The sequence below is a fragment of the Ostrea edulis genome, chromosome 10, assembly GCF_947568905.1.
Source record: "Ostrea edulis chromosome 10, xbOstEdul1.1, whole genome shotgun sequence".
NCBI classification, from domain to species: domain Eukaryota; kingdom Metazoa; phylum Mollusca; class Bivalvia; order Ostreida; family Ostreidae; genus Ostrea; species Ostrea edulis.
In genome coordinates, this window is record NC_079173.1 from 7,445,650 (window position 1) to 7,463,681 (window position 18,032).

The following is an 18,032-nucleotide window of genomic DNA, read 5'->3' on the forward strand; positions in this document are numbered from 1 at the left end:
CGCGTTTTTATCTCGCATGAACTGAAAGCTTAAAGCTGACATGAATTAATAAATATGCTAGATTTCTCAATGTTCGCCATATTTTTTTCTAATCCGCCATATTTGTTTCTAATCCGCCATATTAGTTGAAAATTCTATTGTTATCTGAGCCAGTATTTGCTGGGTATATAAGGCGCTGAGACTTGCTACGCCTCACTTCACATCGGTGTTTACGATTTACCTGTGCGGACAGGTCGCGTTTGTTACACCACAGTATACAGAGCCTGACTACAGACGACGTAAAGTTGCAGCGAGAATACACGTTTCAATTCTGACAATGGCCTCAAATACTGATGTGAGTAATGTCCAAAAAGAACCATAAAAATTCCAAGCAAAATGCTCAATAAATGAAGGGGGGGGGGGGATGATGCGACCACTTCCTCACTACTCTGGCTGAATTCTGAAGTTCAAACTGTACCACTATTTAAAAAGAGGGGGGGGGGGGTTACCAAAAATACCTCCATTTGCATTTGAAAATTATAACTTTGCATGTAAAAGTAATGGAATGGAAAATGTATGTTATCAAAAAAGGGGGGAGCCCCCACCCCTTCTATGCTCATGAAAACACAATACTACATCACTGATGTAAAATAAATTCCATAAGAAGCATTCAACACATACACAGTGATAAATTTTCCATGAACATGTTCTTTTAGTAATCTTCCTTTTCTGCATCAACTTGGCATCATAGTTATGGTTCAAGCACTTATTTTTCAATAGCTTTCAAGCTTGAAAATATTATAATCTATATATTCTTGACTTTTTATATCCCGATACTCAACCTTCATACCCAAATTGTTGAAATTATATAAATAAATGCATGTTTCACAGTTTATTGCATAATTTAAAACATACCAAATTTACATAGATAACACAATATGCATTTTTTTTAAAAAAAATCATACACTATAACAAGAGATCTGTTATCAACAATCCACAAGCAATATCATACATATACACGTACAGTAGTAGTATACATTTTTTATGACTCATAAACTTGTACACATAAATAGCCAAACAAAACTCTATTAAGATTTTTGGTATGTTATTTCACTAACAGGAAATTTCTTTGTAAAAATTTGCACCTTCGAACCCTGACAGAAGAGACGTGAACATAAAAATTAATGAGAATTTTCATTTTCACCTTATAAACATATTTCTTTCTGTGAAATAAAATGCATAATTGTTGCATTTTATATATGCAATAAAGGACAAAATTGAGTATGGTAGCATGACAATTCCATATGATAATGAATTTGTAAACAATTAAAAATATCTCATGATATATTATCTGATCTACCTTCATGTGAGAAATTTTATTGTATACTTTTATCCCCTTTTCAAATATTTAAATACAATTCTAATGGTGTTTTCTTCATTTTTATACTATACAACAGAATGCAGCAAGTACTTCGTAAAATTACTATTTTTATACATGTATTTGTAGAACTGCTGTCCTTGTCAAAACAGGGGAAAATGCAAGAGCTGTGAATGTAAACAAAGGGGATGTACAAACTGTGCAAATCCCTGCTGCCAGTTTAAAACAGGATCAACTGAACCGGTATGTGATGTATAGGAGTGTTGGCCATCTAGTTGTTGATGTTCACCCTTCCACCACGTTGAGGTCCTCCTATGTTGGAAGGGATTTTTTTAAAAAAGTTTTCTGTTGTATCTTCTCAGATACGTCATCATCCATATGCGCATAGCAGTGCAAGGAACCGTGTTAAAGAAGAAGTAGGACAAAGTGCAAACCAGGTTATGGAAGCTGCCTCTATGCCTGAAAATGCAAGGGATGAAGCAGATTGTGTTTCACTGTTGGTAAGATCTACATATCAGAAGTTGTAATTATAAGTCTTGCTGTGTAGTATGCATACACAACATATATACACAGTAACAGATATCAACGATTATTTGACCAAGAGGAATACACAATTCTAAATTTACAAGTGTGGATCACCTGATTGAAACAGATGCCAGTAACATTTACCTTTTGCAACTTACTAGCAAGCAAAACATTTCTGTACATCACCCATATCATTACAATAACATTTTCCCCAGATGATAGTTAAAGAAGAGGCCCATGGGCCACATCAATTACTTGAGTCACCTTGGCTCTGATGTTGTGATTCTTATTTATTTTTTCAATCTTTATTCCCATGAAAAATTTTGAACCCATATTGTGGTTTCCACCTTGACCCAAAAGCCATGACACAAGGTAACAATTAAATCATGGTATGAAATGCAAGGTCATGCCATAAGGATTCTATATACATGTACAAAGCCCTACCTAATATAGTTCCGAAGACATTGCCTACATTAGGTTTTCTTAAAATAGGTCAAACTTTTTAAATGACCTTATCCTTTTTATGCCTTTACTTTTTTATCTCCTCTTTGAAGGGAATGGACCTTCAACTAAACAAATTGCATTCCCCTTTACTCAAGGTACAATGTACCAAATTTGATTGAAATTGGTCCAGTGGTTCTTGAAAAGAGGATGAAAACGTTAAAAGTTATCTGTAACGAGAACAACAGATGTCTGGCAAATTTTGATCAGAGTACATTGTACTTCATGTAGTACCTCACGTAAGTTAAGAACATATGTTTTTAAAGTTGCAATGCATTTTTATCATATGTTCTAAAATACCTCCACCCTGGGACCTTAACCCTGACCCAGGAGTCATAAATGTCAGTGGACAATTGATATTCTAGGTACTTAGAAAAAAGTACAGTAACAATAAACATGTTCATTTGACAGTCTTACTACAATTAATCTTGTCCATTGTTTGATTTGTAGACTTTAGTGGACAGAATGGGGAATAATGAAGTTCGGGAGAGACTGAAAGCAGCAACTTTGGCAGAGCCAAACTTCATTAGACCTTTTCTAATTGGACAGCAGAGGGATGCTGGGCAGGTTCCCAGGGGCTCAACTTCAAATCCAGTTTGGTGTACATGTGGAAGATGTCAAATTTTTGATGACCCCCGCATGAACATCTGCTGCAGACAGTCTCAATGTATCACATCAAAAGCCGAATTTCGAAATCTGTGTTTGAGACATGATGTGCTGGAGATTGCCAACATTTTGAATTGGAGCTACCGCACCAACCAGGACCCAAGTTTCAGCGGCTCCACATTTAGAAACCAAGCCTACAGAAACTTTATTTTGTGGCAGCATGGTCGTTTAGGTGCTGGGAGACGAATCCCTGTACCAGCCTGTGTCTGTCGGACAGTGCGCCAGAGATTTCCAGAGCCCAGTGGACAATACACTGGCTACCACTCTGCACACTCAGATTCCGAATAAATATTGATAAAATCGGTTATTGTTACCTATTTTTTCCTGCTTTTCATATCTGCTAAAAGACGTTTAGATCCTGGATTTGGCTTCCCAGATAAATTCCTTGCCACTGAATCTAAAGATATGGCTTCCTTACTCCTTGAGAAGGTAGAGTTTGGTTTTCCATAAGTATGAAGCATACAAGATGCCATAAGATCTAAAAGTACAAATACATGTAGAATCAATATTTCATTGAAACAAGAGGCCCATGGGCCACATCGCTCACCTGAGTCACCTTGGTCCATATCAGAAGACTTTCTATATATATTTGCATGTAAAACCGTAGTCCTTATTATGGCCCCAACCTACCCCTGGAGGCCATAGTCTTTGCAAACTTGAATCTACACTATGTCAGAAAGCTTTCATGTAAATGTGAACTTCTTTGGCCCAATGGTTCACGAGAAGAAGATATTTGAAGATTTTTTCCTATATATTTGTATGTAAAACTTTGATCCCCCCTTGTGGCCCCATCCTACCCCCAGGGGCCATGATTTGAACAAACCTGAATCTGCACTATATCAGAAAGCTTTCATGTAAATATCAGCTTTTCTGGCTCAGTGGTTCTTGAGAAGAAGATTTTTTTTAAAAAAATCCTATATATTTGTATGTAAAACTTTGATCCCCTATTGTGGCCCCATCCGACCCCCGGGGGCCTTGATTTTAACAATTTAGAATCTGCACTACCTAATAAAGCTTATCTATAAATTTCATCTTTTCTAGCCCAGTGGTTCTTGAGAAGAAGATTTTTTAATGACCCTACCCTATTTTTACCTTTTCTTGATTATCTCTCCTTGGAAGATGGCCTGGCCCTTTATTTTGACAATTTAGAATTCCCTTTAACTAAGGATGCTTTGTACCAATTTTGGTTGAAATTGGCCCAGTGGTTTTTGAGAAGAAGTTAAAAATGTTAAAAGTTTACAGACGGACGGACGCCGGAATACGGGTGATCAGAAAAGCTCATTTGAGCTTTTAGCTCAGGTGAGCTAAAAAGATGTCTGATAATCTAATTATCATAAATATAAGGATAATGATTGAGAGTCAGTTTTTGTTGAACATTAAAATACTCTGGATGCAGAAGGTAAACAACATAATTTCAGGTGTAATTCAAATACTAATTGTTTTATATATAAATGAGCCAATATAAAACTATAACAGTTTTACAAAGAGGGTATTTAAAGTACAGTTGGGGGATTATGAAATTCACAATACCTGAAATGTATGTATACTCTTTTGGCCTTCTCCTCTCACTGTTTTGTTCGTCGAGAAACCTGAGCTTGAGTAAATGGCACTCCTTCCTGGCTTGTGGCTACTTCTCTGTCTCTGTGATAGTTATGATCCATTACAGCCAGCATATTTCTGATGTTGTAAGAATCATAACTACACGAGTTCTGCTTTGGGCAATAATGAAGCAGTATATGGCTGAAGAAATTTTCTACAATCCATGTCTGTTGGCAATTCACATAATACTCCAGAGAGCCACACCAGTTTCTGTTCGTGACTATTTTCCTGAATCAAATTTGTATGTACTTGAATAAAATGTCATTTTCATTAAAAATCAATTGTCATGTACATCTAAATCATAAATAGACCAGTATTCCATTATCACAAATTTTTAAGGGGCGTGGACACGAATTTTGATCAATTGAAATTAATATTTTATTATACAATTAAAGATATTTCATAAATAACTGGATGAAAAATATTTTTACACAGGATATACTTTTACTTATATAAAATCAAGACCCCAAAATCATGTTTGTCAATATGCTTGTTATAGTGAGCAAACCACGTGAGGAGGTGAGAACAACAACATTTATAAAAATTATGTCAGAAGTATTCAACATTTTGACATACGTTAATGATAACTCAATTCAGGGAGTAAACAAAAAGAAAGAACAGATTTTCATTAAATGTTTAGATGTCTCAAGTACATCTTTGTGTCAGTATTTCAAAGTTAAGGTTTGCTGCTATGTTTTACACAAATCAAAGACTATCATATCAATAATTAAATATCTAAATAATTTTTGTAAAAAAAAAATTGATTCCTTACCCCTTTAAAAATTTTATATTCTTACCGCATCTCTTTTAATGTCTGCGAGTCTTTCTTCAACCACGTCTTGTGCTCAGTTGACACTCCTTCAGGGTGGTAACATCTGGGGGGAAAAGACATGATAAAAATAACAGTAAACATATGATATGGTACACAAATCTTACCTTCAGTTGTAGCACGTGGCAACTGATGACATGAGAGAGGAATAGGTTTCGTATTGTGAAAGGTAATTGATGATGTGCAAGGAAAATTTAGTCATGAAAACTGTTAGTTTCTCCATAACCCAGGAAGCATCCATGCATGTTGATCTGAAATGATATCGTGATGCATTGTTTTAAGGTATTCAATGTAAAATGAAAAGATAATGAGCAATTTTCAATGATGTAAATTAAAATAAATGTTTACTGTCAAATAATAATGAAAGCACAGTAGATCAAATTCACATGACTGGTAAACAATTAGAAGCTGACCTTTGTGCACCTTTTTTGACAAGTTATCTACCCTTCGTAAAAATAAAAAAAATTATAATTTTCTAAAAATGTGTGCAGTAAATTATTAATTTTCCCTCATATTTTCATAAAGCGAATGTGTATGTAATTTTTTACCAAGAGAGTTGTATGAAAATAGAATTAAAACTTTTTTATGCTCTTACAATACATTTCAATGTAAAATTCTAGGTGAAATAAATCAAGCAATTAATCAAAATTTTGAAAATTCCTATGGTAGATTATTTTTATTTGATGCAATTCTTTAATATGATCCAATGATTACAAAAATCCCACTATCCATTTACTAGACAAAAAATATGGTTGTTATACATAGTGCAAACAGGTCTGACTTTCCTGATCACCACACTATGATGATCTTATTTAGATCATATCTGACTTGTACACAGTATGAATTTAAGTGTTAATGAAGAAGTATGCACTAAATATAATCATCACTTATCCATGAATAATCCAAATTTTAATACTATTGAATTTACAGTTCTGATTTTCTCTCTAAAACTGTTAACACCAATGCATCAACACATGTTTTTGTGGAAAATGATCGACTACTTCATAGACAAAACTGTGTACAAAAATAATTTTACTGTATGCTTATCTTTTTGCTAATTAGAAATGCATTTTGACTACAGATAATTCCATTTACCTGGTGAAGATGTAGGGCTCAGAAAGGGTGTGACAATGAACAGGGCAAACTTAATCCTCCTAGTCACCTGATACACCACAGGTGTTTCCAGGGGCCCGCGTTTGACTAACTCTCTATATTGTATTTCTTGTGGTAATTATGAGATTAATTGTTGTTCCTTATCTTTACTTTTTCATACATTAATTATCTCATATTGATATGTTCAATGTCGTCTTTCATAATGACAAGCATTTCCTGATGAATGCGCCTAAAGTTGAAAACAATTCGTGTATGAATATAAATATAAATATAATTTATATAATATAATGAAATGCATAAATATAATGCATCTATTTCAAAAGCTGGGAATTTCGACAGAAATGAAAGTATATGTAAATATAAAAAATAAATTTTATTTGTTGAGATTCATGAGGACGTGAATTGCACTGCTTTATGCTTGCATACTTTTATATGAAACGCTAATATACTACATGAAGTATGTTGGTGTGAAGCATCACAATTCATGCCCTCATGTATTAAAAAACTGTAGTAATAATATTTATAGATTAAAGAAGTATATAACAGCGAGTGTGTGTTAGTGAGGTATTACGTATTGTGTGAATCTTGTAAAGAATGCTTGTATTTGTATATATCAATGAAAGGACTACAAAAATGAGTTTATTCCCTAAATTAAACACCTTTTGACCAGAAATAAGGGCTAATCTAAGGTATAAAATGAATAGCTAAAGTATTTTAACTACATGTAAATATGGGCACTTAATAGACACATACCTTCTTAAAGTTTACAATAAACTAAAAAAAAAAACACTTTTAGTGCAGGCAGGGCATCTTCCAGGGTTCCATTGTCTTAGCTTTGATTGGTTATAAACTGAAATATACAGAATGATGTAATCATTTTCTTATTGATAGAACCACATTCTAAAAAGAAGATTGTCATAGAATTTGAAAAATTGTCCACTATAACTATATACCCTAATAATAACCACTACTTAATTCATGTAGCCCCTTCTTCTCCCCTTCTACCAATCTCATTTCCTCACCATTATTTGTTTTATAAAACTTTTGTTACATTGTACATTAAAATTGTCATTGTACATTAAGATATTGCAAAGAAAACTGAGTTTTCTACTTGCAAACATATCAAGCATTCATTATGAAGTGGCTATAGCTACATGTAGCAGAAAAGTGCACAATTTAACTCAATGGCAAACTTATTTTATCAAGTAAATAACAAGAAATGTTTTAGACTTGTGTACAAGTTTGATGTCTGTCAAGGTATGAATAGGCAAGATATGGTCTGTAGACAACCCTTGATCATTAAATCAATAGGGGTAATCTACTCTCTAGGGCAATCACTGCAAAAAGTTTGGTAATAGTCAAGAAAATAGTTCTTTAGATATTGAGCGAACAAGACGCGGTCTACAGACCAACCGATAAGTGCAAAACAATATGCTCCCTTTCTCTGAAGGAGGGGGGGGGGGAGGCATAAAAAATAGAAATAAAACACAATAGTCTACTAAATAGTGAACACTGTTGTACACAACTAATGGTTTTACTATAGCTCCTTAAAATTAAAAAGAAAAAACTTCTCTTTACCTATCTAAATATGTGCACTACATGCTACAGTTTCAGTGGAATATAAACGTATTTCTTAGATAATCTTAACTGCAAAATATTGCATAAAAGTATTGCTTAGCCTGTTTATATACCTTAATGATCAGATCTTTGCCACAAAGTCACAACCAATAAACAGCTTGACACATGGATCCACTGGTCAACTACCTTTCACTGCATAATCTAAATAAGATCTGCAAACTGCATGAAGACACATTTAGTATAAATTCATTTTAAAAAATGATAGAGTAAAAATATTTTTTTTAAATGGAATGGAAATAAAAAATTAGGGCTTTTAAAGAATTTCCTCTTCAATTCAACGTAAGTTACAAGATTCTACCTTCCGCCAGGCCAGACATGGTTGTTGGTGACATGATGAAGGATGGTCATCCACTTCTTCAAGAGATTGTTGACACTCCCCTTACAACTAGTACAGCACCACCAGAAATGGTTCAACACAGGTCTTATCCATGGCAAGAGATCTTTATAAGCAGACTTCTTGGCCAGCTCTGCTAGCATGGAGGCCAACTTCTTTGTCTTATGCCAGATGTCTAAACTGTGTTGTAGATGCTTAAAGGGATCTGTCTCTTTCAAAACAAATACATAAATGTAAAATACATTTTAAAAAAAACAAGTACACATTGCTCAGTTCATGCTACCAGAATACCCTAGCTATTCCTGCAATGACAAGATATACTAGAGAGTGTTTTTATGAAAAACAATGTCTCCCCAGCTCCCAAAATTGGAAATGCTCCAAATAAAACCTCTTCCTCTTCATGTACTGCATGGTATGGAGGGGAAAACATGAGCAAAAACATAGACATTATGAACTCAAATAAGCCATATAGGAGGAAAAGTGTTCACAAGCTATTTTACATTCTCCACTCCTCTTAGATCCACTATAACTTTTAGGAATATCATTGAATCCTCCTGTCCCTACAATATGCACATCTACAAATGGCAATGAAGCATTGTACAAAGTTTCAAGTCTATCCAATAAGCCATATATAAGAGAAGCATTCACAAGATTTTGTGACAAACAGACGGACAGAAAGTACCAAAGCAATATGTCTCCCCCTGGAAGAGAGGAGACATAATAACTTGTGAGAGAAAGGGGGAGTAGGCCTTTAAAGCAGTATAGTACAATATATGCCATCATATGATGTCAGGCACAAAGATTGGCAGAAAATATATATTTTTGCCTATTTGCATCCAGTTGTAAAAAAAAAGTAGTAGTATACACTTATCTTCTGGGTAACTCGTCTATCAGAAACATCTCTTCGATCATACTGATTTAAATACATTTTACTGTCTAATAATTCAAGGGAAAAGATAGAATAAAATTTTGAATTTCACCGTACCTGCTAAATTGACAGATGACATTGTTACAGAGCTCTTCAATGTTGGAGGTATTGGCAACCAATCAAATTATAGGAAATCAAAATTGGCGTCAAAATTTGATCAAAACTTGCCTGATGGTTAATAGAAATTTCATATCCCAAGAGATAGCTTTACTTTACATGTTTTTTTTCAGTATATGAAAAATAGCTTCTTTACCTCCTAAAACTTATAGAACTTTTTGAAAAGTATCACATTCCCCTATATGGAGTAAGCCCCCCCCCCCCCCCCCCCCCCGGAAAAATTTTTGGATTTGTAAATTTATATGCCAGTGCGTTCACCCTTATGGTAAATGTAGTACTGTTCAACATATTTTGATTTCTAAAAATTATTTACTCAAAAGGGTTGTGATTGTCTTGCTGGCATCAGATATCACCTCCCAAATGACCAATGATGAATGATGAACTAGGTGCATCAATCCTCTTTCCACCAAAAGCTTCTCCATTCTAGGACTCTGCCTGCCTACTTCCCTTGCATCACCAACCTCCATGTGGACTATGGCCTTTGTGACGGTATCCATAAAAATTGCTGTTGATCTGCTGGCGCAAAAACCTTGAGCAAATATTTAGCAAAATAATCTTTAAAATTTAATATAAAAAAATTAACATGATTAAATTCTTTATCATTTGTTTTGCCTTGTGATGACATATTTCTCTGCTGCTTCAAACTTAAAAACTACTAACATTCAAAAAACAATTATTTCAATGCTATTATATTCGAGGCTATCTGGTACCGCTTACAGGGTGACGACCACGAGTTATCTCATCTTATGTAGGTACGAGTTATCCCTCGTGCCAATTTATAATTCACAATGATTCGTACGAATAATCGTCGTGTGTCAATTCTTTTATACTTATTTCTTGATAGACCAATATTAGGTAAAATAGGTCCTGTTGGACAGTTGGAGCTCCATTGTGGTTGGCAAACACATGTATATTTATTATCAATTACGTAGGAAACATGAATACTTTCAATCATATTTAAATCAATCGATCGGCTCTAAAAATGAGAAGCACAACACTGTTGATTATTTAAAACTCAGATTTTCGACACAACCCGCGTCTAAATTACATAAGCAAGTATCAAAAAACCCTGACAAATATTAATAATCTACATTGTTAACAAGAATGATACACTGTTGCAGTGAATTGAGAAAAATGGTAATTCTATGCATAAACATATAATTTTTTTAAATGCATATTAGGTACCGTGTGTTATAATGGATGTATTAGCATCACACCCTCCCCAAAGTATTAGACTGATATTTCTAAATCATTGATGTACAAATTTCGGGCAGAATATTTTAAAATCTTGATACACCATTAGAACGTCGTAGTATTCATAATTTCACGGAATGTTGTGACAGCACATTGATATGAAATACGCTTAATTACAATTAACAATGTGTACACTTTAAATCAACTTGAAATGTTATTTTCCATAGAGGATATCAAAACTTTTACATATTTGTTGTTTGAAAACTGATATCCCTGTTCTTCAAACAAAGACCACGGAATTTGGACAAATGCAGTTGTCTTGATTGTCTAGCCTGTACATATCATATGGGCGGTAAAAATTCAGGGCGGCGACCTTGATTTCAGAAATGCAATGGTGATTATTTAAAATTTGTAGGAAATTGTGAAATATTTATTAGAACATCATAACTGTCATTAAGAACGGCGTAGTGTCATTTCGTAAATGAAATGTGAATACATGTAAAATGATATTTTTTGTAAAAGACAACCCGAGGTTTAAGAACAAGTCCTCATTAAGTAAGACGATTTTCTATGCACAAGAATCTGCGTCACGTAGATCTTTATACACAAGAAAATAGCAGCAAAATATAATGACGTTTTTCCAACTTTCCCAGAAGTAAGAGATGGAAGTCACAAACATTGTATAATCACCAGTTTATGACCATAAATGTCAATATTCAGTGGCGTAGCTTCCATTGAGGCAACCGAGGCAGCTGCCTCGGTAAAAAAAAAAAAAAAAAAAAACCTTTTACGTTGTTAAAATGTCGATAGCTTCTGGGGGGCCCAGCCCCCCAGACCCCCTGCGTCGGTAATATTATAACTCAAGCTACGCCTATGATATTGACTATCCAAAACCAATCGATTTTGTTTTTAAATCTTGTGCACTTTCAGACATGCAGTACCGATACATATTATATACTCCACTTTTCAATTAATTCCTGATGTCTTCTGTACTTCATTGTCTATAATAGCAGTAGTGTTATTTATTCGTACTAGTTATTTTAATTGAAACTAAAACTGTACAGAACTTCAATTTTATCAATGTATTGAACTTTCTAATTTTCAGTTAACTGATGATAGTAGTTTATAACGTTTAATTTGTCAGATGCACAAGATATGCTATGGTCTATGTTGTAACATACTATGGGTACCAACTTAAAGCACCTTCCCTCTAACAGGTACCAGATTATAAAGCACTCTCTCTAACTGGTACCAGATTATAAAGCACTCTCCCTCTAACAGGTACCAACTAATAAACACTCTCCCTCTAACAGGTACCAGATTATAAAGCACTCTCCCTCTAACAGGTACCAACTAATAAACACTCTCCCTCTAACAGGTACCAACTTATAAAGCACTCTCCCTCTAACAGGTACCAGATTATAAAGCACTCTCCCTCTAACAGGTACCAACTTATAAGACACTCTCCCTCTAACAGGTACCAACTAATAAAGTACTCTCCCTCTAACAGGTACCAACTTATAAGGAACTTTCCCTCTAACAGGTACCAACTTATAAAGCACTCTCCCTCTAACAGGTACCAACTAATAAAGCACTCTCCCTCTAACAGGTACCAACTAATAAAGCACTCTCCTTCTAACAGGTACCAACTTATAAGGCAACCTCCCTGTAACAGGTACCAACTTATAAAGCACTCTCCCTCTAACAGGTACCAGATTATAAAGCACTCTCCCTCTAACAGGTACCAACTAATAAAGCTCTCTCCCTCTAACAGGTACCAACTAATAAAGCACTCTCCCTCTAACAGGTACCAACTAATAAAGCACTCTCCCTCTAACAGGTACCAATTTATAAGGCAACCTCCCTCTAACAGGTACAAACTAATAAAGCACTCTCCCTCTAACAGGTACCATATTATAAAGCACTCTCCCTCTAACAGGTACCAGATTATAAAGCACTCTCCCTCTAACAGGTACCAACTAATAAAGCACTCTCCCTCTAACAGGTACCAACTTATAAGGCAACCTCCCTCTAACAGGTACCAGATTATAAAGCACTCTCCTTCTAACAGGTACCAACTTATAAGGCAACCTCCCTGTAACAGGTACCAACTTATAAAGCACTCTCCCTCTAACAGGTACCAAATTATAAGACAACCTCCCTCTAACAGGTACCAGATTATAAAGCACTCTCCTTCTAACAGATACCATATTATAAAGCACTCTCCCTCTAACAGGTACCAGATTATAAAGCACTCTCCCTCTAACAGGTACCAGCTTATAAGGCAACCTCCCTCTAACAGGTACCAACTATTAAAGCACTCTCCCTGTAACAGGTACCAACTTATAAAGCACTCTCCCTCTAACAGGTACCAGATTATAAAGCACTCTCCCTCTAACAGGTACCAGATTATAAAGCACTCTCCCTCTAACAGGTACCAGCTTATAAGGCAACCTCCCTCTAACAGGTACCAGATTATAAAGCACTCTCCCTGTAACAGGTACCAACTTATAAGGCAACCTCCCTCTAACAGGTACCAGATTATAAAGCACTCTCCCTCTAACAGGTACCAGCTTATAAGGCAACCTCCCTCTAACAGGTACCAACTATTAAAGCACTCTCCCTCTAACAGGTACCAACTTATAAAGCACTCTCCCTCTAACAGGTACCAACTAATAAAGCACTCTCCCTCTATCAGGTACCAACTTATAAAGCACTCTCCCTCTAACAGATACCAACTAATAAAGCACTCTCCTTCTAACAGGTACCAACTTATAAGGCAACCTCCCTGTAACAGGTACCAACTTATAAAGCACTCTCCCTCTAACAGGTACCAACTAATAAAGCACTCTCCTTCTAACAGGTACCAACTTATAAGGCAACCTCCCTGTAACAGGTACCAACTTATAAGGCAACCTCCCTGTAACAGGTACCAACTTATAAAGCACTCTTCCTGTAACAGGTACCAACTAATAAAGCACTCTCCCTCTAACAGGTACCAACTAATAAAGCACTCTCCCTCTAACAGGTACCAAATTATAAGGCAACCTCCCTCTAACAGGTACCAACTTATAAGGCAACCTCCCTCTAACAGGTACCAGATTATAAAGCACTCTCCCTCTAACAGGTACCAGCTTATAAGGCAACCTCCCTCTAACAGGTACCAACTATTAAAGCACTCTCCCTCTAACAGGTACCAACTTATAAAGCACTCTCCCTCTAACAGGTACCAACTTATAAGGCAACCTCCCTCTAACAGGTACCAGATTATAAAGCACTCTCCTTCTAACAGGTACCAACTTATAAGGCAACCTCCCTCTAACAGGTACCAACTTATAAAGCACTCTCCCTGTAACAGGTACCAGATTATAAAACACTCTCCCTCTAACAGGTACCAGATTATAAGGCACTCTCCCTCTAACAGGTATCAACTTATAAGGCAACCTTCCTCTAACAGGTACCAACTTATAAAGCACTCTCCCTCTAACAGGTACCAACTTATAAAGCATTCTCCCTCTAACAAGTACCAACTTATAAGGCAACCTCCCTCTAACAGGTACAAACTTATAAAGTACTCTCCCTCTAACAGGTACCAACTATTAAAGCACTCTCCCTGTAACAGGTACCAACTTATAAGGCAACCTCCCTCTAACAGGTACCAGATTATAAAACACTCTCCCTCTAACAGGTACCAGATTATAAAGCACTCTCCCTCTAACAGGTATCAACTTATAAGGCAACCTTCCTCTAACAGGTACCAACTTATAAAGCACTCTCCCTCTAACAGGTACCAACTAATAAAGCATTCTCCCTCTAACAGGTACCAACTTATAAGGCAACCTCCCTCTAACAGGTACCAACTTATAAAGCACTCTCCCTCTAACAGGTACCAACTTATAAGGCAACCTCCCTCTAACAGGTACCAGATTATAAAGCACTCTCCTTCTAACAGGTACCAATTTATAAGGCAACCTCCCTCTAACAGGTACCAACTAATAAAGCACTCTCCCTCTAACAGGTACCATATTATAAAGCACTCTCCCTCTAACAGGTATCAACTTATAAGGCAACCTTCCTCTAACAGGTACCAGATTATAAAGCACTCTCCCTCAAACAGGTACCAGATTATAAAGCACTCTCCCTCTAACAGGTACCAGATTATAAACACTCTCCCTCTAACAGGTACCAACTAATAAAGCACTCTCCCTCTAACAGGTACCATCTTATAAGGCAACCTCCCTCTAACAGGTACCAGATTATAAATGGAGAATATTTTATAATCTGGTACATGTTGGAGGAAGTGTGCTTTGTAAGTTGGTACCTGTTAGAGGGAGGGTACTTTATAGAATCTGGTACCTGTTAGAGGGAGGGTGCTTTATAAGTTGGTACCTGTTAGAGGGAGAGTGCTTTATAAGTTGGTACCTGTTAGAGGGAGAGTGCCTTATAAGTTGGTACCTGTTAGAGGGAGGGTGCTTTATAATCTGGTATCTGTTAGAGGGAAGATGCTTTATGATTTGATGATAAAGCATTTTATCTCAAAGAGGTACCAAGTTATACAGCACCCTAACTCTAACAGGAAGCAGTGTATGCTAGGACTAAAATAATTATAGCTTCTCCCAAAGTAGAACTTCTATTGTGCTTATCAAAAACAATCATTGTCAATAGTACAGTGTACTTGGGATCAACTGGACTTGTTACACTACAGAAATCATGGAACACACTGTTTCCATGTTGTACCTGTTTGCTTGTGAATTCCAGATGATGTTCAACAACTTGTTCAACACCTTGTTTGAAATGAAAAGACTTGTAAAGTTTACAAATTTATTATAGCACAAGTCAATATTGTTTTAGAGTAGCTGATAACAAGTAATAAGTTTTCCAATAAAAATAAATGAGTATAAGCAGAAAAGGTTACATAGGGTGTTTTTCTGATGCCATTTCTAGAATAAAGTGCACCGCCACGGCACATGATACGCCCGTCACATATTGTTAACAGTATAGATTGTACCCATTAAAACATTTTTTTTTATATTACCTTAATTAAATGTCACAGTGACCTTAAAGTAGGATGTGACACACCTTCTACCTAAGATGCATTAGTTGACCAATTTTGGTGATTCTAGCCCTAATAGTTTTCAAGTTATGAGCCGGACAAGTTTTTGCCATATATGGCCATATCTTCTTAATGAAAAGTCACAGTGACCTGGTTTTAATGTGCGACACACCTTCTACCCAAGATGTATCTACAGACAAAGTTTGATGATTCTAGGCCTTGTAGTATTTAAGTTACGGGTCAGACACGAAAAAGCTAACAGACGGACGGACAGACGGATATCTTCTTAATGAAAAGTCACAGTGACCTGGTTTTAATGTGCGACACACCTTCTACCCAAGATGCATCTACAGACAAAGTTTGATGATTCTAGGCCTTGTAGTATTTAAGTTACGGGTCGGACACGAAAAAGCTAACAGATGGACAGACATGAACGCCATACCATAATACGTCCCGTCTTAAGACGGGCGTATAAAAAGGCTTTAAATAGTATCAGCCATCATCAGGCTGTCACATACTTTCTTTCCATGAATAAAAGCTCCTAAACTTAAAAGTGACAGGAGGCCGGTAGATAGACAACTAGAGCTCTGCGGAAAATATTTCCCCAAAATTTACCATGATCAACAATCTGTAAATATTCTAAAACACCAAAGAAGTTATTTACAAAGACCCTAGTTTCAAAACTGTGAGAGGAGTTAAAAGGTCAAACCGTCATTTATTTAATACATGTATATTTCCTCAAAAACTGACTCGGTTAAACCTGTAATTTTCAAAAAAAAAAAAAAAAAAATTAAACAAAAATCAAAATCATAGCCACATACACATTTTCCATACCCATACAAATACTCTGCAGAATAAGGTTCTCAGTTGAATATTGGGAGAAATTTGACAAATCATGTACTTTCTATGTAATGTTTCCTCAAAATACTCAGTTCAAGAATCTGTAATTTTCTCAAACAAGGTTTTCCTATTAAGTGAACCTACAACCTTGACCTTAAAAAACAATAAGCATCTTCCTTTTATGGTGATCAAATGTACCAAGTTGTAAGATTCTGGAGCTTACGGTTCAGTCTGTATCCCATCTTACAAGGTCCGGACAGATAACACCATACCATAATATGTCCAGTCTCTGACGGGCAAGTACCATAATAAGAAAATCTAAAGTTATGACCCTAACAAGCTTTCACAAACTATAAAACATGAGGTGTTTGTAAAACATATAAGCCCCCATGGTGCAAAATTGAAAAGGGTTATACACATGCATAATTTGATTGATAGTAGTGTCATCAATTCGAAATATTGAGCAAACAATATCTTCCTGTGTCAGGAGTGGATTGACCAAGTGACCTAAAAATCAATAGGGGTCATCTACTCCTTATGCTGTACCAGGTTTGGTGTCAATCAAGCAAATAATTCTTAAAACATAAGAGACAATATATTACTATGTCCAGTTTACCCCTTGACTTTTGACCATGTGACCTCAAATCTACTCCTTGAGATGTACCAGTGTACCAAGTTTGATGTCTGTCAAGCAAAGGGTTCTCAAGATATTGAGCAGGCAGTGTCTTCCTATGTCCAGAGTAGATTGACCCTTGACATTTCGACCAGAAAAACAATTGGGGTCTTCTTTTCATAACCAACCCACATATGAAATATATTACGATCAAGTGAATGGTTCTTAAGATATTAAGCGGACAACATGTGGTCTACCGACCGACCAACAGGTGCAAACAAATATGCCCCTCTTCTTTGAATGGGGGCATAAATATAGTGTTATAACACTAAAAGGCTTCCATACATCTAAAAGTAACATAGGACAAGGCTAACTATAGAAACATTGAGATAGCCTAAACACTTAAACTTTGAAAAAGTAATATCTGATACTACCCTGAACCAAGTAAATTGACTCTGCTAAGGTATTTACATATTATAATGTAAAATCTAAATTGTTCCCTAACTCAATGTTATGCTCATTTCCTACTCTATGTAAAAGATAAGAGGCGAACACGAAATTCATGTGAAAAGTACAAACCTTAGAGTTCTTTAACCTAGCAGAGTGAGTAAATCTGAGTCAGCTCCTTATATAGGGCTGACAAAATCAATGGGATACTAAATATAAATGCTCAATCTGATAACCCAGGATTAAGCCTCTTGGCCAATGAAATTGCAGAAAACAAA

At 35.8% G+C, this 18,032-nt stretch overlaps 1 protein-coding gene, 1 long non-coding RNA gene and 1 pseudogene across 3 annotated transcripts in view; 1 reads left to right on the forward strand and 2 right to left on the reverse strand.

Moving 5' to 3' along the window:
• The first annotated feature begins 316 nt into the window (after positions 1-316).
• Positions 317-3,351, forward strand: LOC125677082 (uncharacterized). The gene is made up of 4 exons (XM_056152454.1): positions 317-334; positions 1,487-1,600; positions 1,720-1,857; positions 2,834-3,351. Exons 1-4 carry the CDS (start codon positions 317-319, stop codon positions 3,335-3,337), a joined length of 774 nt encoding a protein of 257 aa, XP_056008429.1. The 3' UTR covers positions 3,338-3,351.
• LOC125676226 (uncharacterized) overlaps positions 857-18,032 on the reverse strand; it is a 28,632-nt pseudogene continuing 11,456 nt past the window's right edge.
• Positions 15,609-18,032, reverse strand: part of LOC130050911 (uncharacterized) — a 6,283-nt gene continuing 3,859 nt past the window's right edge. For both annotated transcript variants that reach the window (XR_008799296.1, XR_008799297.1), the window contains one exon: positions 15,609-18,032. This exon is cut by the window's right edge and continues 354 nt beyond it. This is a non-coding gene — a long non-coding RNA (uncharacterized LOC130050911).

What these genes read in the sequence shown, in the direction of transcription:
- LOC125677082 (XM_056152454.1), top strand. An exon ending in AAACAGGATCAACTGAACCG is followed by an intron (nt 1,601 to 1,719) that starts GTATGTGATGTA and finishes GTATCTTCTCAG; the next exon opens with ATACGTCATCATCCATATGC. An exon ending in CAGATTGTGTTTCACTGTTG is followed by an intron (nt 1,858 to 2,833) that starts GTAAGATCTACA and finishes TTTGATTTGTAG; the next exon opens with ACTTTAGTGGACAGAATGGG.